This window comes from Botryllus schlosseri, chromosome 7 (assembly GCF_051294905.1).
Source record: "Botryllus schlosseri isolate E-star chromosome 7, Bs_hap1, whole genome shotgun sequence".
In the NCBI taxonomy this organism is placed as follows: Eukaryota; Metazoa; Chordata; class Ascidiacea; order Stolidobranchia; family Styelidae; genus Botryllus; species Botryllus schlosseri.
The window spans coordinates 3,075,549-3,097,145 of record NC_137242.1 but is presented as its reverse complement, the minus strand read 5'-3'; the positions used below and the strand labels follow the sequence as shown (position 1 = coordinate 3,097,145).

General features: G+C 39.8%; 2 protein-coding genes across 2 annotated transcripts in view; one reads left to right on the top strand and one right to left on the bottom strand.

The window, feature by feature from the left end:
- Positions 1–424: 424 nt before the first annotated feature.
- On the bottom strand, positions 425–13,372 carry LOC145443806 (ubiquitin carboxyl-terminal hydrolase 46-like). The gene is made up of 8 exons (XM_080321771.1): positions 12,922–13,372; positions 12,469–12,549; positions 10,686–10,917; positions 7,542–8,206; positions 6,253–6,329; positions 4,481–4,564; positions 2,160–2,354; positions 425–794 (listed from the first exon to the last, which is right to left on the bottom strand). The coding sequence occupies exons 1-8, from the start codon at positions 12,943–12,945 to the stop codon at positions 614–616; spliced, it is 1,539 nt and encodes a 512-aa protein (XP_080177897.1). The 5' UTR covers positions 12,946–13,372; the 3' UTR covers positions 425–613.
- Positions 6,990–21,597, top strand: part of LOC145443797 (uncharacterized) — a 91,527-nt gene continuing 76,919 nt past the window's right edge. Inside the window, exon 1 of the mRNA XM_080321756.1 lies at positions 6,990–7,009. The gene's annotated coding sequence lies outside the window, so the exon portion shown is untranslated. The remainder of the gene's footprint in view (positions 7,010–21,597) is intronic.

Below are 21,597 nucleotides of genomic sequence, written 5' to 3'. Positions count from 1 at the left end.
TGCAATAAATTTGAGCTAAAGATCTTATAATGGAGTGAAATTACAATTTACCAAAAGGTTCACAGTGCAGAACCTACCAAGGTTCTGTTGTGAACACGAACCTCTAAATTTCCGAGGTTCACACACAGAACGCGAACGTGAACCTCGCGTTCACACCATCCCTAGTTCATACAAATGCTCTGAAGTTTTGGATATGCGCCTAATCTAGATGCCATATCAGCACAAAAATCCAATATCGGTCAGACTCTAGTTACAACCTTAACATGATCGATTGAATGTAATCCCAGCAACCTTAATCTCTCTCATCTGAAACATTGAATTGATTTCCATCAAAACCTACACTGACAAATTCGAGAAGTCTACTACTTACAGTGCCACCTCACGCTAACTAGCCCTAAAAAATTAACGACGCACAGACACACGCTTTTGATATATGATTTCGACTAAGATTTAATTTTCTGAAACTTTTCAAAGGAAAAACAATCGTAAGGTAATCATCGTAATAAAGGTGAATCTATTTATGCGTAGCACACAATTTTTGAAGATGCAGAAGATCGTCGGGGGCTCGCGGAAGCCCCGCGTGCGACGCGTTCACGGCCCGGGAGCGATCGCTTCATTCTTTGCACTGGTAGAACAAGATATATCCCGACTCCGAGTTCTTCCTGACGTCTGCCGAAAGTCCGTAGAAGTCTTCCAAGGCACTGGGCTCGATTTTTTCGACGATGTCGTCGTCGTAGAGCAACCACAAGCCGTGACTTTTTACGATTGTGATGTAGTGTCCACGATTAGGGCCGCTGAAACCAACACTAGTGTAAATTGCAATACAAATGTGATAATCAGGGTTGTAACGACTCGAGTCAGGATTTTTTGGTGATTCAACTTGACTTGAGTCATTTTTTCAAATGCGTGAAATGACTTGGCTCAACTTGAGTCAATTTCTGAATTGACTCGACTTGTATTAGAGTCACCAAGTCGTATGAGTCAAGACCAGGACGACCAAGACAGACATTTCATTGTAACTTCTAAGAATAGTAAAGTTACCACATTATTGGTATTTCTTCGTCTATCAGTCCTGATACTTGGAAAATAGGGCTAGAAACTGCTAAGACCGAGGAAAATTACTGCATTATGAATGCAAGCCATTCTATATCACTCCCGCAGTGTTGAAAATAGTGGGTTGAACCGGATTGAACTGAAAACAGAATAGATGAGCACAATGACTTGGACTTGAGTCCAAACACCATGACTCAAGACTCGGCCCTCTACTAGGATTCGGACTTGACTCGTTCATGAATTGGAAATGACTCGAGCCAAAACGATAATGTGAGATTGACTTGGGGCTCGGAGCCTTGTGACTTGGTTACAACCCGGGGCCTAATAACAATTATTATGAAATATTGCATCGATATTGTATTAATAAAATAAAAAATGAATGTTTCACTGAAGATGAGCGCGAATTTTGAAATATGGAACTTGGTATAAATAATATATTGAAGTGTTAGGTTACGTTTAAAGGTAGGCGTTGGGGTGAGGGTAGGTTAGGGCTAGGGGCCACCTAGTGCCGAATTCATTGGCAACCAACGAACCAATTGGCATAGTATGCAGAAGAGTGACATAATTCGTTGTTTGCATGAATATTCGTAGCCTTGTGCTAAATCTTTGGGATGATATGATGCTATCAACTGAGGTTTCAAGGCTTCCATGGTGGATGAAACGTATCGAAACCATATTTATCGTTTGACAGAAAACTTCTTAGTGCCAAGAGCGTATAAATTCGTAACTCAGCCCTACACAGAACACATAATTAAAGCCAAGCAAAAACAAGCATACTGTGCCATATTGGTTTTACATTTGAATCTGGTTACATACCTTTATTGTGCTGAAGTAAGAGAAAAGTGTTTGAGTTATAATAAATGCATTACCAGCACTGCAATGTATGTTGTAATGAAATGAATCTTCAAGTTTTGTACCACAAACCAGCTGTAAATATTCTCAATCTTAAATCACACTCTTGACAATAATTGAAATCGTTCGTTGCGGCAGTAAGGAGTAACTGAAGCTAAAAATACCGACTGAAAATCTTACCGGACTGGATAACAACAAATGAAAGCAACACCTATTTACTCATTGATACCAAATCACCAGCGGAACAGTTCTACCTTCCACAATGGACAACGACCGCTATCAAGTCGTAGAGACGCTCGGCGTTGGTGGCGTCGTCGGAAGTGTTGAATAACCGCAGCTCAAACGGGAACACGACCCTGTACGAGAGTTTCGTGTACCGGTACATGTTATCCATCTTGAACCGCTTCAGATGCAACGCCAGAATCACCGGAAGCTTTTTGATCCTCATCCTAAAAGGACAGCGTTGTCGACGTCGTTTCGTGAAAGACATCTCCCACCTGGGCTTGGCCGAATCGAGTAGCCTACTGTCCATGCAGTCGTAACGAATATAATGCGAGTTCTACATTACAGTACATGAAGGATAACACAGTATTTTTTCAACTGCTACCTATTTTATTGCACTTCGTGTCAATGCTGTGGGCAGATCAGGACTTCACAAATAAGCCATTTCCTCTAACGTGCGTACCAGGGCTGTTCAAAAACCAACTTTTCCTTCAGATTTCACTGGCTACTTGATAAAATTGCTAGGTTGGTTAAAACAACGCTGCACACCAACTTTGGCTCCATTCCAACCAGTAGAAGCGAGATTCGTGCGGTAGAAAGTTTTGAGTTTATCATCATAAAAAAAAAGAAAAATTAGAAAATTTTTCTGTCGACCCCATAAAATTGTTAGGCTGTCAGTAGAGATGATGCACACCAAATTTGGCTCAATTCCAACCACAAGAAGCGAAGTTATTGCAATAGCAAAATTTCTAATTCCATGATTTTATAATAAATAATTTAAGAGTTAGTCACCGTAAATACTATTTTACTCAAATCCAAATTTTTCTACTGCAATAACTTTGCTTCTAGTGGTTGGAATTGAGCCAAATTTGGTGTGCATCATCTCTACTGACAGCCTAACAATTTTATGGGGTCGGCAGAAAAATTTTCAAATTTTATTTTTTCGTTTTTTAATGATTAATTCAAAACTTTCTACTGCACGAATCTCGCTTCTACTGGTTGGAATGAAGCCAAAGTTGGTGTGCAGCGTTTTTTCAACCAACCTAACGATTTTATCAAATAGCCAGTGAAATCTGAAGGAAACGTTTTTTTTTAACAGCCCTTCCCTAGCCTTGTACTACATCAGGGGTCTCCAACACGCGGCCCGCGAGGTCATATTTTGCGGCCCGCGACTTGATTTGAAATTTCGAAAGAAAGCTAAGAAAATCATTTTGATATGTTGAAATTTGACTACAGTTTCGACACACTGTTGTTATGTTTCGAAATAAGGATATTCTCTGTTGCCCAACATCATTATTCGTCACTAGCTTTGGCTTTGACGATGTCAACAGCATTCCATCGAGGGAGAATAACCAACTGATATGAATGAGCTGAGCTTATTGCCTTGACGTGCAATGGCCCAGATACTGCCAAGACCGAAACGTTTGAAAAACGGCATAGGGCAGTGGTTCTCAAACTGGGGGGCGCGCCCCTCTTGTGGGGTGCGAAAGCATCTGAAGGGGGCGCGGAGATGTGGTCAACAGAAAAAAATTTTCGCGCTTCGCGCGATTTACATCAAATCCATATTTTGTATATAGTCTGGAATTCATATAATAGAATTCTCTCATCAATTAACAATCATAACCTTCCATGCCATCAAACTATCCGTTGAGATTGCTAGCATTCTGGTTGCATCTTGTGATGTGACGGTAAGGGGGCAACGAGATTTCTCAGTATCATAAAGGGGGCGTGTATGAAAAAATTTAAGAACCACTGGCTTAGGGCTTCCCCGCAAGGTCAAGCGTAACGTGGAGATGGTCTTTCAGCCAGTAACGTATCTCGCTAGACCCCATATCGATTACTTGGTCGCTGAAAAGCGTTTCCAGGTATCGTGCACAGCTCAGAGCTCAAAATAAAATGAACTTGATGATAATGATTTTTGTTGTATTTGTATTCCTTTAATAAAATATTACTTCTTTTGTGGTCACTATGCCCATTGTCTATGTTAGATAGCACGGCATTGTACTGACGTTGAGTTTTAAAACGTTGTTGCGTAGTTTATATCGATATTAAATACTTGCGGCCCGCGGCCGCTACGAAATTAGAAAAGTGGCCCGCGACCCATTTTGAGTTGGCGACCCCTGTACTACATATTTCGTATGTTGCTATACAGCCAATCAAGGTTTCAAGGCTTCTACAGTAAAAACTAGTATCGTAACCATCATTCTCGTTTATAAATCAACGTTTAGTGCTAAGGAGCATATAGTTTCAGTCCTTTACTACTAGACTCGAATCATTGAAATTAATACTAGGTTCAGATTCGAGTAGTCGAATCATTGAGACAAGCCCTTCTCACAACTAACTGGACGAGCACCTTTTTTCAGCCTCTTGTTTGCTGCAGCACACTTCACAATTGTATTTGTGCTCTCCGGATAAAGTTTCCGTGTTGCTGAATCCCCTGCGAAACAAAATTCACGCATAGAAGAGGCGGACAACTAGAACCATATAACTGGAGCAAACCGCCAGAAATCTAATTCCTATCTTCTTTGTGAAAAGCTTCCGTGGTCAGTAGGGCTCTTCAAAAATGACTTTTTTTCTTAAATCGTACTGGCTACTTGATAAAATTGTTAGGTTACCTAATTTAAGCCTACACACAAAATTTGGTTCAATTCCAACCAGTGGAAGCGGAGTTATTGCCGTCGAAAAATTTGGATTTGAATAAAATAGTATTTACAGTGACCGATTCTTTGTTTATTTATTATAGTTGTGCTCACCGTCAATACTATTTTATTCATAATCCAAATTTACCGACGGCAATAACTCCGCTTCCACTGGTTGGAATTGAACCAAATTTTGTGTGTAGGCTTAAATTAGGTAACCTAACAATTTTATCAAGTAGCCAGTACGATTTGAGAAAAAAAGTCATTTTTGAAGAGCCCTAGTGGTCAGATTTCAATTCTAATCTATTTTTCTGAAAATGCTACATGAGAACTGTACGGCGCAAAACGAGTCAAGCTTGGTGCAAAGAAATTTGCCGCTCTTACAGGAGTGAAATCTGTTTTGATAGGAACTGAATTGAATTCCTTCCCAGTTAGTAATCAAACTAAATTTTCAAGTTTTTGCGGATTCAGTAATTCAAATCTAATTTGGAAAATATTTTTCGTTGAATGAAATTATGATAGAAATAACACTGAATTTCAATTCAGAAGCATCAAAACTATTTCGATTAATCATGGAGAGACAATAGGCGGTGTCAAAAATATAAATTGGGATTTCGATTGTTTTTCAAAATCTAAATACCAACGAGCATAACATTCAGGTATGCACATGAGCCTACTCAAATACAAATGATAATTTGATTACGGGAAAAGAAATACTGCAACACACTGTGGAACAATTCAAACATCTTAGAAGCGCTTAAATGTTTGTGTAAGTGTTCACTGTCCATATTTGTTTCTATCGTGTGCATGAATACACTATGGAACAGTCGCAAGGCAATTAGCAAGGTATATCACAGATCTTCTGTGATCTGATATTATTTGTGACGTATGACAGCACCAGAATATAACTCCTGGCCTCCTGCTACTATGATATACAACAGTGGGCCTAAATAAAGGCAATGAAATATAGGCTATTGCATGCGATTGAATGTTACCAAGTCGTACGTTAGTGTAGCCTGCTCGTGTTTCACAATGTGTTATAGAAAAGCGACATCGCATACATCATGTCCAGTGACGGCTCCAGAAAAGGCAGGTGGGTGATTACTCATAACATACGTCATCTAGATATTGAAAAAACTGTGGCACAGGTCGCAACTGTTACAATATTGACCACTTCATCAATACGGTCATTCCCTCTGAGATTTCCAGTGAAAGAGACAGCACTATCGTTTATTGTTTGAGGTACAGCCAATTTGTAATCAATAACCAACAAACAGATACGAATCTTAAGATTGATTATTATTCTCAAAACTACTCCGCTTCTCAACTGTATGACGTTTGTGTACCAGTTGCTGTAACAGAAAGTGTCCAGATCTCTTATAATTGCATGATATCGGCGAGAGAAGAGCTTCCCGGAGGTACATAACTTGAATATACATTCGAATATATTGAAATAAACCCGATTATTCACTCGATAAAATCTTACCTTAAACAATGAGTTATGGAAGTGTTTTGCTCGACATCGACTGATAAGTCAAGGAAATCTTCATCTTTACTGCTAACCTGTTAAAATGATGACAATAATTCAACTCTTACGATATCACAACATGATGAATTTGATTTATGTAGAAAAACTCACGGCCAGAGCACAAAATTACAACCAAAAAGCAATTCAGTCTGAACCAGTATTGATTTGGTTACGTCCCTATAATCAATTTTTTATCGATTCAAGGTATGTAGGTAAATCAATTACCCGTTCTTCAATTCTTTGCATTTCAAAGCCATATTTGCAGGACGTACCATAATTGGAACCAATTGATACGAGCTGTAAGTTTTCCTGACTATCAAAGCGTGCAAAAGTAGATTCTGATATCACACGGCTGATGTAATTATAGAGTCAAGCTCGTAATACACTTGGGATTGGGGATAATCAGGCTTATGAACAGTGTTTGTGAAATATCACATCCACATTGACTAGGTTTGGTGAGTTTCTCACCGAAATGCAATCGAAATCACGATATGTATCTCAGAACTTAAACCCGCATCCATAAAGCAATAAATGTGGCATCAAATATTTGAAAACATGAACAATGCAGAATACTGCAGTTACAGTTTTACTATTTGCACGTTTACTGTCAGGTTGAATGAAATGTCAACGAGCAAATTCGGTATTTCAGGTATTAATCCCTGATGCAGGAGACTTAAATCAAATCATATAAAATGGAGTATTTGGTTGTATTAAGGTGGATTGGCTTGATTGGATACTAATTAGTAATAATTACTGGTTGAAAGCTGTAAGAGTTACGCCTCAAAGCTACATACGACGGAAGAATTGGACACTGTATTATCACCAATTGTCGTACACTGGCATCTCTGCCTGACAATTTATAAGTGATACTAAAGATATAGGTGACCCGTATAGAGGGCATTGTGTCTTCACAATCTATACGCTGCTATCATAGCTATATACTCAGGTCAGTCAGGTGTAAACCCTGTACAACTGACAGGGTTGTAACCAAGTCACAAGGCTCCGAGTGACTCGAGTCGGACTCGAGTCGAGTCATGACTCGAGTCATTACAACCCTGACAACTGACCAAAGTCGAGTCAATACATAAAGGTTATCAAAGTCGAGTGGAGCCAATTACAGTTTTTAAGAAGATGACTCGACTTCTTACAACCTTTGTAAAAGCCATCGAAAATCGTAACCACTTTAAGTGCAAGGATCAAAAATCTACTTGAGTTCTCTGAAACCGTAAAAATAGAGATGCACATACCGTTTCGCAAGTGAGACACCGCGTTTCGTTGGTCAAAGTCCCTTGAAAAATCTCATGAACCCAAGTGGTCACGTTGTTGCCCTGATGCGACTCTGAACTGCCGTTGGAAGCGTTCTGCCCGTCCAACGTGTCCCCGGACAGGTCCAGATTTTCCTCCACGTCAGAACGCGAGATTTTAGATTTTTGCCGTTTTTTCCTTTTCAACTTCAAAAACGGTGGCACTCCCCGCGTCTTCTGGCCCGCCCCGTCCGCGATATCGGGAGAAGACGCGGCCGTGCCTCTTTTATCAAATTTCCCGATGCTCGGAGATTCCCCGCCAGCTAATATCGGCGAAATAGACGCCGTATCTTTCAGAGGACTCTCGGGTTCAGTCGTATTTGTTAATGCGGAATCTAACGAAATAGTACGTCCATATGCGTCCCCATTTTCGTGATCGGGAGAAGCTTTTTTTTTCTTATCGTTTTTAGGCTTTCTATTCAACGAAAACATGGACCTCCTCGGCCTGGCTTTGTCCGTATCGGTCGAGGTACTTTCGCTGTCAGTTTGTTCACAGTCTCCCGCTTCGGATGGCGAATTTTTTTCCGCGCTAAGAACATCCGCTATGTAATTGAGAAGGTAGTTGATAAACTCGTGCGCGTCATGCTGCTGGAAGTTGTCAAATTGATCTGCAAACGTCGAAATTGCAGCGTGAGGTCAAAATTTTTTTTTTGCAATATGCATCTTGTTTTATTGTAGATGTTTGCACTGTCGGTGAACTTATCATTCGACATTTCACAGCTTGTAGCCTATTTTATAGGCTTGCCGGCCTATTGTCTGCTCATTGTGAATCATAAACAGTCAAATAAAACAAATAAGTTGACATGGTGTCATGCTCAACGTACCGCAATATCCTAACTGTTCAAAGCAAGGCTGCGTGGGCATTGGTCGCATGACGAAAAAATATGATGCAGACAGCATTGTCAGAATGAAGCAACACGGTGTGTCAACAGCAGTGTACGCACAACTTCAATGTTGCCAGCCAACAACTACTGCTTTCGAACCTTCTTTCTATATTCTTGGCAAGCTACTTAGTAAGGACGGACACTTTCTATCCGAGAATGTAGGAAAGTATCTTTTGTTGTACTAAAACAAATTTTAACTATTTCTACCACAATGCGTGATGTAACTACTACTACTGGAATTCTTCATAGGTAGCCTACAGATTTCATTAAAACAAAGTTGTTTCATGTAAAAATTTGTGAGTTTTCAAGACAAAAAAGTTTTTTCAGGCCAAACTATATCGTAAGGACAGACGGCTCCAACCAGAAATGAAGATAGGTATCAGTTAGTACAATTTAAAGAGCTTCTTGGAGGTGCAGAACTTCAATATACAATTGAATAGTATATTCATATTGAAATGAACCCGAATATTTTCGACTGACACTCGTCAGGGGTAATCGTCAGCAACTAGTAGAGAACCGGAAAGAACATTGTATATCAACAACCGTATCACAAAATATGACGTCACCGGCACGAAATTTCGAATAATCGAGACGAAAAGATCGCTTAATCTCAACGTGCTATTTGTAGATGGTGCACGATCTCCTTCTGTTGAAATAGTTGTCTGGAGTAAGCTACATAGAGTACGCAGTGATCTCATTGCTTCGATTATTCGAAAATCCATGCAGGTGACGTCATATTTGGTGACACGATTGTTGATATACATTGTTCTTTGCAATTCTATGCTAGTTGCTGACAATTACCCATGAAAAGTGAAAGCCGAAAATATCAGGGTTTATTTCAAATGAATATCATATTCAATTGTATACCACTTAAGTTCTGTATATCCAACGTTTCTCTACAAATCTAATTACAGCTTAGCTGTTCTTCACAAAGATTACGATAATGCCAGCGGATAACAGGAATTAGCGCACACGCAGTTGGAATCATATGACCAACAGGTATCATATCATTTTACTACCAAACGTATCCATTTGAACTTGGAAGTACGTTTGGATTTCAGTATTCGGTGTTAGTATACGATATATACGATAAAACTAAAACGAATCCAATGGGTATTTTAGTGATCATTACCCTACTCACAGCAGATTCTCTATTTTCAAGACTACATACAATGGGGGTTCTTATACTGTGGTCCACGGACCCTTAGGAGTCTGTGAACTAGTTTTAGGTGGGTAGTGAAAGCGTACTTTATCAAGAAACTATAGATCCATATTACATGCTTCGGCAATAACGCCTGGAGTGGGCCTGTGACTGTCCTGCCTAGTCATTAGCAGGTCTGAGCACAAAGATTTTTTTCGAGTTTGTTGAGTACTTCATTTACTGGCGGTCACTCCTGAAGAGGGCCAGTCGAAAAGCTTCGAGTGGAATAAATTTGCAATATCAACGTATTGTTTGCTGCAATATCGAGAATTGGAAAGAACATCGTATGTAAACCATGGTACCGCAAAATATGAAGTCACCTGCATGAAATTTCGAATACAAGAGCGTTTCATGTAGTATTTTTAGATGGAACACGAAATCCTTTTGTTGACACAGCGCCACAGCCTTAGCTAAGATTGAAATATTGCAGGGTAGGGCTGTTCAAAAAAACTTTTCCATCAGATTCAACTGGCTACTTGATAAAATTGTTAAGTTGGTTAAAAAAAAACACTGCACACCAACTTTGGCTCCATTCCAACCAGTAGAAGCGATATACGTGCATTAGAAAGTTTTGAATTTATCATTAAAAACACGAAAATATGATTTCAAATTTTTTTTGTCGACCGGGTCAGTACATTTCAGGTCAGTACATTTTTTGTCAATAAAATTGTTGGGCTGTCATTAGAGATGATGCACACCAAATTTGGCTCAATTCCAACCACTAGAAGCAAAGTTATTGCAGCAGAAAAATTTCTAATTCTATGATTTTAGAGTTTTAGAGTCACCGTAAATACTATTTTATTCAAACCCAAATTTTCTTCTGCAATAACTACGCTTCTAGTGGTTGGAATGGAGCCAAAGTTGGTGTGCAGCATTTTTTTAACCAATCTAACAATTTTTATCAAGTAGCCAGTGAAATCTTAAGAAAAAGTTTTTTGCAGGGTGATCATCTGATCATACTGTCTATAGTTCACACGAAAAACAAACTAGCCAAAAAATTACCATTTTCCTTCCTCAATTTCGCGACAAACTTTTTCGGCTGCAAAACGCCAATCTTCTTCTTTTGCGTCGCGATATTGTGAAACAGATCGCAAAGACAGGACAGCAAGTTCTCCTTTTTGTTCCCTCCTTGCTTCGCGTTCACTTGCTGCCGGTATTGAAGAACCTTTTCGCGGAACGGCGGACAGAAGTACAACGCTTGAAGAACGGAGTTGCAGTAGCAAGTGTTTCCGAACTGAGAAATGAAAATTTCACGAACGATCCTGGTCAATGATTTATCAATGAGAATTATGGCTTCGGCACTATTTTCCATGGTGGAAGCCTTGAAATCATGATTGGTCCCATCTCAGCATACCAAAGATATAGTACTATGCACAAAGCTGCAGGTCAGGGGTCTTCAAAAATGACTTTTTTTTCTCAAATCATGCTGGCAACTTGATAAAATTGTTAGGTTACCTGATTCAAGCCTACACACCAAATTTGGTTCAATTCCAGCCAGTAGCCGCATTGCTACAGGAGAAGAAAGTTTCGACTTATTATGTTAAAATAAATGATAAAAAAATTGCCTTCGAAAAATTTTGATTTTAATAAAATAGTATTTACGGTGACAATAAATCTGCTTCCACTGGTTGGAATTGAACCAAATTTGGTGAACATCTTTCCTATACCTGTCAGAACTCATAAGGAGAACGCTGTAAGTAACATAAGTTTTGTGTTATTCCTCTCAAAAAAGGTCTTTAGAGACTCTTATCGAGGATGTTAATAGATCTCTTTTGTATACGGATCTACAGGTTCCAAGTACATAGATACCTGTATCATCTTCCATTCTGTATTGCATCTCAAGTTTTATCCTATTTTGTATGATTTTTACTTTGTATATGCTGAGGATGAATGTGTCGATAGTATTTTATTTTCATTCAAGGTCTATTTGGCAGCCTGAAGTAGCTATGGTCGATAAAATACTTAATTATATTAATTGCAGTATAGACTATAGAACCAGCATCATATTCTTTGTACTAGGAGCATAAAAGGTAGAGGAGAGTGAGTAGGTATGGGCCACTAAATTTCATTTCACTCTAACTTTCCGTATTTTGGCGCAATGTCGCTATATTCCAGTTGATGTTGAAAGTTTCATATTTTAGGTCATAATATTCCGTTTCTTAGGTCAAAAAATCGCCCTAGTCCTTAATTACATGGTTGAAGCAACGATTGTATGTTGAAATCGGTCAATTTTCCTCTTTCTGAAAATACCAATAAAGAGGGAGCAGTAAGAAACTGGTACCACGCTTCATTGTATATTGATTGCATCATTTAATTACAAATATATCGAATTCACAGAAGCAGTATTTCTGTGAAGTTAAGACTCTCGGGTATTGTCACAGACGGATCCTGAATCCACCAATCACAATTTACGAAGAGCAAGCAGAACGATTTTCTCAATGGTTGAATACAATGTATATCAAGCTACATAGTCCACAAGCACCACATAATCTGCAACAGCCTCAGCAACATAGTCACAGCAACAAAGTCTAGACTTGTAGGCTTAGGCCTAATCATTAAACATGACCGTAGTTTACATTTGATCATGATATTCGGACACCCTAAGGATTGTCAATGTATATGGATGACATATAATTATCATCAAGCCACGCCAAGCTTGGAAGCGGAAAATGTCTCGATAAAATCGTGCAATACATAATTTCTTATAACCATAGCTCCGAGTTTCGTGATCATTCATTTTGAATGAACTGGAGAAAATTTTATCATTTATCCATTGATCACTCACATTTATGAATCCAAAGTATCGTTCGTTCGACGGTAATTCGTCAGGTCCCAAGTCCTTTGCAAGACTTGAAGCATTTGCTCCCTGAAAAAGATATATTTAACGTATACAAGCAAATAATTACGCACGTTGTGATAAGTAATATACTGTCACAGTGGGATCGAAGAAGCTTACTTATCCATTTTTCAAATTGATAGCAAACAAGTTTTCGTAAAATTTTCACATTTTTTCTGCAACATCTTGGCTATGTTAATGTATGTTACATTGTTCGAAAGTTAAACATGGTAATGTGGCCGAAAGAAGGAAACTTCACATAAAATAAATTTTGTCAAAACATGGAAAATTGACATAAGGTAGGTTTCATATAAGTACACAAATATATATTATTAGGAACATGCCAATCTGGGTGCACTCAACTCAACATATATTTTACTAGAAGATGTATAAATAGCATACCATGTCTGGGAGGCACCCCTTCATGTAAATCTACATTGAAGGAAGCAAAACTTCGTTGTTCAGACTTGTGCGACAGGAAAAGATACGCAAACAAAAAACAGTTGGAGAATAAATCTATAACTCTGCAACTTCAAACAGAAATTTTCCCTCCGTTGGTTGCCTGACGTCTGGTCAAAGTTTAGGTAAGTTTTGCCTAACTTAAATCCAAGTCATCTGACTCCTAACCCAATCCAGCGCAACTCTAACCCTAACCCTGGAAGCCAAATATCTGTCTGCACAATTATCATTGAATGAACATGAACAACCGAAGAAGCGCCCACACAACGCCTATATAGACACATTTTCCACTTATAAGATTGAATCACATGAATAATACAGGATATAAAATTATGGAAACATGGGGGAGTAGGAAAACAATATCGCAATTAAACATATATTTCAAAAACGCACTCGCCAAAGGCCAAAGCGGGTGAGGCGTCAACGAAAATAAACTAAACACAAGCTACTATCTTATCTATCTATTATGAAATACGAGGCTTCTCTAAATACGCGGCGGTCGCAATAAATGTTCGTATCAATAAAGGGGTTCTTCAAAAACATATAATATCAGAAACGATTCAAGATAGTACATAAAAACAAGAGGGAGTCGAAACTGAACGCGACTATATATATAAACAAAAATGTGAGAACATGATAATAAATTTGATCTAATTATTCAAGTAACATGATGAAGATATTGTTGTTCAGTTTTAATAATTTCGATATATTACATTATTGGGACAATATATTGGATGATATTCGTTGGATTATATTTTCATATACGCAAGACTTACACACAATGTACAATGCGATGCAATGAACAGATCGGAGGAAGCCGAACGACTATTTGCGATCTCTTAAACTGGCATCCACATCGGTCTACTGGCATCACATCGGTCTTAATTTTCTTCAGTTCAGTTTATTAAGAATTTTCACTAGTTCAAAAACCACAATACTGTGATACGATGAAAAGATAGCAAAGTGTCGAAACGGCTTGATAGGGCCGAAACAGCACTTCGTTTCGGTAATTCATGATTGATTCGGTCAATAATATTTATAATTGCATTGCGGTAGAATTTTTTATTCCTTCTCAGTTCAAGTATAGTCAAATTAACGGCAGAGGTGACTGAGGTTGTTACGTTATTAGTATTGTAATATATGATGTTCGGCTACTATGGCCTTGGCGTGACAACTATCTGCTGGTGAGGATAACTAATTCAGCCACTGGTAGTAAAATCTGTGGATCTGATAACAATTTTGTGAGCTGAAACGGTATGCCTCGATTCGCCGCTGCCGTCTTCAAGTGATCGCAGTGGGTCCAATAGCGTTCGCAATCAATAAAAAAGTGCTCGACCGTCTCGTCGCTATATCGCACAGGTGACTGAGGTGTTGTCTTAATAAATTTAAGGTCCGTAATAATAATTATACATTATCGGGCGGGCCCATTCGAAAAATCCTAACATTAAATCGCGCCTAGCGCGAAAACAATTGAAAAAGGTTGCAAATTTTGAAAAAAATCCTCCTTAATTTATGTTGATTCACGAAATAATTTTGGGCCTCTTCAAGCTCGCCCCCCCAATAGGGGGTTTGGGGTATGGCAATTACGGCCGTGGTCTTTGAAATCAGATACCCACCCGGGATTAGGCGATGGATGCGATGGATCGCGGAGCTGCCGGGGATGCACACTGAATTAAAAATAAATCAAGATAATACAATAAGACAAGCCACAAAATGAGGTGGCATGTGACGGGAGGCGAGATCGATATGTCAGGCCGTGGTCAGGTAAGCTTGAAGGCTGACTACATAGTATTGATTCAGCAGCAATTGATTGAATTTCGACTCGAATTCGGACATGCTCGATGACTGTTGGGCAACCACTACGCTATCTCTCCCGTCGGGGGCACTAGCATAAAAAAATCGTCAATATAATCATCAGATTATGTTTTTCATCCGATCAAGACACACACGATGTACAATGCGATGTAATGAACAGATGTCGAACGACCAGTTGCGGTCTGTTAAACTGGTATCCGTCTCAACCTAGTGCCCGATGTCAGTCTTTTTCGATGTTACCGAGCTAGAGCAACGCGGGCTATCGCTGGAAGACGCACACGACCGCCCACGCTGGAGGCGCTTAACAAGGGCCCAAAACTAATTATCTTGATCTTCTTTTGTTTCCTGTTTTCTTTTGCCCTTTTATTTAATTGAAAATCGACATATATATTCGATGTTAATCTCTATTCTGAGGGACTTTCTTTCTCTTTTCATTCCTTCTGAGTGTGTTCTTTCGTCAGGCCCTTTCTGGGGTTTATTTGTCGCCGAAAGAATAGCGACGTGGGGGATTTGACACTAGAGGTAGATGTGAAAGATACACTGGCTGGGTGAGTTCATTCGTCAACTGACAAAGAAATAATATTAAATAGGAAAGGTGCGACGAGGTGATACCTAAGACAAATTAAATAGAATGACATTCCCCCAACGAAAATAACGAAATGCTCACAGTGTGCATTCCTTTTGCTCGCGGTGGAAGCGTATACATATACAAACATAGCCAATCAGCGATCCAATCCCCCATCATCAGCACGTGAGTGAACGATTCTAGTCTCGACTGTAGCACGCTTCGCAATGTCGGTCGGTGTCCGATGAAAGAGCCGATGAAGGACGAATATATTAAAGGAGCACGGAAAGAGCGAGGCAGGGGCAAAAGAAAGACATTCGGCATATCAAGAGCTAGCGAACGCTCAGTTTCGCTAATACCAATGGGATTTGGTGTAACCCGGTTGTTCGCAACCTTTTTCGACCGATCGCTCTCTTATCAAGCCCCAGATATTTACGGGTCCGAAAAGAGGACATATGAACGGGAAATTTATTCACTTCACTCTGATCGATGGTGAAAAAAAGGTAATTTAATTCCCGAGTTGGTGCTCAGAAAACCTGTTTCCGCTTATACTTTCCGTTGTGTTGACACTTCTTTTGTCAACTTTCGCATCATATGCAGAACAGGCCGTCTTCACGTGCATTTTTTGGCCGTGTTAATTAAATACATCTCACTGGACGTTATAACATTTCGCCCCACGATGGCCCCCTTTGGTTATTTTGCCTCCTCGTTTCTCAAAATCGCCCACGTTGGGAACCATTGGTATAGCCTATATTTGATTGAACGTCCGCGCTTGGTCGTTTTGACATCTTCCGTTCTGTTTACTAGATGGAATTGTATCTCGTCGTGTATATCGACTTCTATCCAAGGGCGTAGCCAGAAAAAATATTTGGGAGGGGCGAAAAATTATCTGACGTAAATGAATACCCCCCTCAAAGATAAGTAAAAAATAGGTAACAACGATATGGTCTTGAGCCCTATTGGATGATTAACACGGCATCGGGGGCGATCGTTATACATATATTCCACTCACAGACATAAAGTGATGTGATAATATAATGATCGTGGAAATCTTGGGCATCGACACTTTCGCGCTTTCCATGGATAATGAATGAAATTGGTTCCTTGTATTGTTACTTGCATATTGCAAATAAGTTTTTAATTATCGGATTTACCGGTAGAGCTGATATATGTGGTGTCGTCGAACATTCAGGGGCACTTAATATGACATATTGAACTATATGTTCGTACCACTATAGATAACTAACCTACGGATAGATATACAACACCCGTCGTCACGCTTGCTTGCTCGGAGGAAAATACTGCTCAACAATCTGAACGCAACGTAATTGCCAATCCCACAGCTGACGACCCGAACGCTCAAATTAAATAAATTTAATCTTATTTGAAAGCTACTGTCGCACTGATTCTGAAAATGTACTTTACAGTCTCATCAAGGCAATGGAACCATCCCGAAATAGCCTTCAAAGTCTGAAAATCGGCATTGTTCTAAACCACTGGTTCCCAACGTGGGCGATATCGGCCCCCAGGGGGCGATTTGGCGGCCTAGGGGGGCGAAAATGACGAATGGGGGCGATAGGGGGCGAAAATAGCGAAGGGGGCGATAGGGGGGCAATGATGCGTTAAAACGGCTATATAGGAGTGAAGTCGGGGAAATGACCTTTTTTTTTTAGTCAACCCACGGAAATTTAGTTGCAAAAGTGTAAAATTGGACATCGAGCTGGTAAGTTGACCTTTTTTTTTTTTAGTCAACCCGCCGATGATTACAGATTGTATACCGATTTTTTCGGTTCACAAAATCTGGGGGGCGATGATCAGCGTTGAGCTTGAAAGGGGGGCGATGACTCGAAAAAGGTTGGGAACCACTGTTCTAAACAATCGCAGCGACGCACCACAGTGGCCATAACGATGCCCCTTGCGTGGTTGCGATTGTTCAGAACAATGCCGATTTTCAGACTTTGCGGTGTATTTCGAAGCGGTTCCATCGTCCTGATCTGATTTTAATGTATATTTTCGGAATCAGTGCGACAGTAGCTTTCAGATAACATCAACTTTATTCAATTTGAGGGCTCGGGTCGTCAGCTATGGGATTGGCAATTACGTTGCGTTCAGATTGTTGACCAGTATTTTGCTCCGAGCAAGCAAGCGTGACGACGGGTGTTGTATATCTATCCGTAGGTTAGTTATCTATAATACCACACGGCAAGCTATTTAAGAACTTCTAGAATCTAGATGGTGGATACCAGGCGGGACACTTGTCATTTATTCCTGTTACTTCAGGACTTGCGGAGAATGCTGTCACCATTCAAAAAGATCGCTCACGCGCAGGGTCGTACCCACGTAGCCAGAAAAAAAAAATTGTTGGGGGAGGGGCAAATTTTTGATTAGTTTAAGGGATCTCCACCGTGGGAACACCTCGCAGAACCGTACACCTTTCCATTGCCCATTTTCATCACTACAATTGTACACATATGATTCTTAGACACACACACACACACACACCCTATGGAAGCTTCCAGTTGCCAACTATAGTTTGTATTAGGCGATCGTTTCACGGACGAGCCCAGATCGCTGACACTGGTGATGAACGATCAGTGTGAATTTTGAGCCTATAGTCGCGCCGAGCGTAAATATTTTTGAATACATGAAAGAATTTGATCAATAATATTGGTGAGTGTATATGAGCAAGTGGTGTCCATTCTTGGTAATTACTTTGTTGAAGCACGGTTATTTAGTAACCTCTGGTAAAGATTGACGCTACTTTAAAGATTGGAATCGCTGATACATACCATATCAAATTAGGAAAAAAACTCATTTGATCAGACTCGTGCGATTTCGAATCAGCCCTTTTTAAAGGGAGGTCTGATTGCAGAGACAGGATCATCAGGCGCCAGCCATTTAGACACCCGAAAATCTATATCGAAGGCTAACGAATACATGCGTCGGTTATATGGCCGCCAATCAATTGGGAACGCACTTTGATGAATCGCGTGTAGCCTACTCTATATGTCATCGTGTGTCCCGGAACGAAAATCACCGGAACTAACATTCCCCAACCCCCATACTGAACTGAAACCCCTAGACTCAATCAACTCAACGACCTCGAGCTATTCTATACTCTATAGATGGTGCATCTACTGGTACTGTTGTATTCTTATAATTTCGAATGCAGCTAAGTCCAACTATGGATATATGCGGAAAAATTTATTTTTCGGGATACTGATAACATAGCAATTTACAACGTATCTACGTTGTAAATTGCTATGCTGATAATAAAATCAAGACAGGTATGAACAAGAAATTGCGCGAAGCGCGAAGAAAATTTTTCGGTTACATTCATCTGCCCAAAAATACTGTAATATTTATTGATTTTTTTGGACATTTTCCAAACATTTGGGAGGGGCGATCGCCCCTTTCGCCCCTCCCTGGCTACGCCAGTGCTTCTATCGTGTGTCTTGTGTAAATGAAATACATCTACTACCCACATTGCACGATTCATGTCTTTATACCTCATGAAACGCTTCGAATGGTGTTCTGTAATATACATTAATGATGCTAAAATCTGTTTGAAACTCAATATTTGACTCCTCAAAATCTCCTTCTTCATTCCGGCACATATATTGCAAATATTGTCACAGTTAGAACACTTCTAATTTCTGTTATAAACATTATTGCTAGCAAGTTGTTTGTGGGATTTGCATTGGATGGAAAAGAAAGCGTAAGGTCTATTCTATCGGGACGTGAAACTACTATAACCATTGCTGAAACGTGTGATCTTCATCAGTTGCAACGCGGTCGATGTTTTACATAAATATATGTTCCTTTCAAGGTCGGATATTCCCAAATTATGACGCAAACTTTGATCGCATTTACTACTCGCATAAGCTAAAACATAACAAATCGAAATTACTCCTATTAGACGCGTAACGGTTGAAAACATAAGACCGTCGCGTGATGAAAAGGTAATAAATTGTCATTATTATGTCAACTCATTCGACATTGAATAATAGAATTATCCATGTAACGATGAGGTGTTGTCTTTCCATGAGATATGACTGTTTTATTCATAATAAGCGGGTTTATTATGTACATCCGCTCAAGACACGCAATGTAGAATGCTAGCCCATTAGTTAACACCCTTTTTAAACTCGCGGACCGGTAAAACTTCGACACCAATCCCACGGACCTTCAAAAACTGAAATTCACACCTAGATTTAATCACGACAACTTGAACGAAATGTTGGAAACTTCATTTAATGGTGACTTTTTGGTACTTGATGTTATAGGCTACTGCCAATGCGTGCTTCATTGAAGTTTGTCTAAAAGTCTCCTAGCTTTTACGTATACATTGTCCGAAACGAGTTGTAGGAAACTTATTAAGTTTCTTATAACACATGTATACCATTGTGACGAAGGCCTATGAGAGAAGGGGGGCATTCATTTTCGCCTGCACCATCGAGATGCTTTGACGAAGGAGTTGTGATACGACCTCTCAATAGCGGCGTCATGCAAAAAAACAGGCCACACACTTCTAAATAGGTTCAAAATTTGATGCTTATTCCCCTAATCAATGAAAAAGCATCCAACGTCTTGCATATTGGAATTGATTTATTTTAAATTCTAAGATATCTGGCGGGCCGGTACCGGTACCCAGACCGGGACCGGCGGTGGAGAACCACTACTCAAGTATGTAAGTAGTTGTGAAAACGGTCGTAATTCGTTCGCATGGACTGTCAAAAGCTGCAAATTGATCTATGCGGAAGGCGTGGAGAGCTTGATTCATATTGATACGTCCCAGGAGGTGCCAATTTTTGACAGCATATAGGTATTTGTCTAAAAATTTTCCGCTGTGCTGCCTGCGGCAGCTTGCAACTGAATATTGAACATATCGGGACTATGATACCCGAGTCCAATTCAAAATACCACATCCATTTTCGAAACTTCATCTCCGAGAATCGCAGGAAGTTCCAGTGACCATAATCCCACCAAATGCCCGTCGGCTTGTGTCGCCAGTCTGTTATGTTGAAGTTTCCATTCAGATTGCTGCGGCCGCAGTCGTTATACCACCAGGCTCGTTCGCGGTGAGAAGCGAAATTCAAAGTCAAACTGTCGTGATATGCGTCTTTCGTTGAGAATTGGAAATTGTTGTGATATGACAAGCCATCGTAGGTTGCATTCCCGGAGTATCCGGAAACGTGCAGTCTGTAGTTGTCAGATCCGGGTCCGATGCTGATGTCGCTGGTAAATAACAATTGTCACGAAATTAGGGTCAACGGTCAAAGTTCATGATCAAAGTTCATGCTATCTGCAGTTGCCAGATTCGATTCCAAATCGGTAAAAATAATTTTTTCAAAATCCGAGTCTAAATCCAATTCCGTGTTCAGTCCAAATCCGGCAAAAATCATTAAAACCGTTTTTTTTTCTTCTCAAATCCAAATCACCGGGGCAAAAAAGTGAAAAAGAAATTAGAGTTCAAGAATTAATATCGAAAAAGGGTTCTTGTGAAGAAATAAATCAGTGTTTGAAATATTATATTAATATTGGGATCTATGAAATGCACTAAAATATATACGATTGATATTCACCTATAATTAGCAACCCAATAAATTCCATTTTTCGTGATCATTATGATTTTTAACTCCGTGTTCCCTCTCTTTGTCATTTCATGCAATGATTTCAGGCCTGAAACAAAGCAGATCAACAATACACCACAAATAGATACCACAAAACTAATTTTTTACGCGAAAGCTGCAGATTCTAACATGTCTTGGATGAATAGATATTTTTGACGGGTTCACCCGAAAAAGGTTGAGAACCACTGGCGTAATCTTTCTGGTCACATTGGCATTGGGACGCAACAATGCTGTCTGGCGAAACGAGAGAGTAGCTCATGACGCAACAATGCTGTCTGGCGAAACGAGAGAGAAGCTCAAGAAAAAAAAGAGCCAGAAAGCATTGTTGCGTCCCAATGCCAACCTCCATAACAATGAAAAATTCGAGGCTGATTGTGGGAGTTCCAGGGCCGCGAGCGGGATAAAATTTATATTTTCGTCATCAGTGCAGAGTCAGCTTTCGATTGATACCCGTTTTACCAAATTTAATGCTCGGTCAGCCGGTCAAAAATGACCGTCAAATTGCCTGTAGCCAAATGGAAATTGTGACGTGATACAATTTTACTGAGCCGTGAGATTTGCTTGTGTCGACACCATATAGGACACTATGGTATCATTGATATCACT

Excerpts from the sequence above, each read along its gene's own strand:
- LOC145443806 (XM_080321771.1), bottom strand. The coding sequence starts at position 12,945 with ATGAAGGGGTGCCTCCCAGACATG. Across the intron at positions 10,918-12,468 it reads GATACTTTGGATTCATAAAT|TTCGGAAACACTTGCTACTG; the intron begins GTGAGTGATCAA and ends TTCATTTCTCAG. Across the intron at positions 4,565-6,252 it reads TCCATAACTCATTGTTTAAG|GGGATTCAGCAACACGGAAA; the intron begins GTAAGATTTTAT and ends TTTGTTTCGCAG.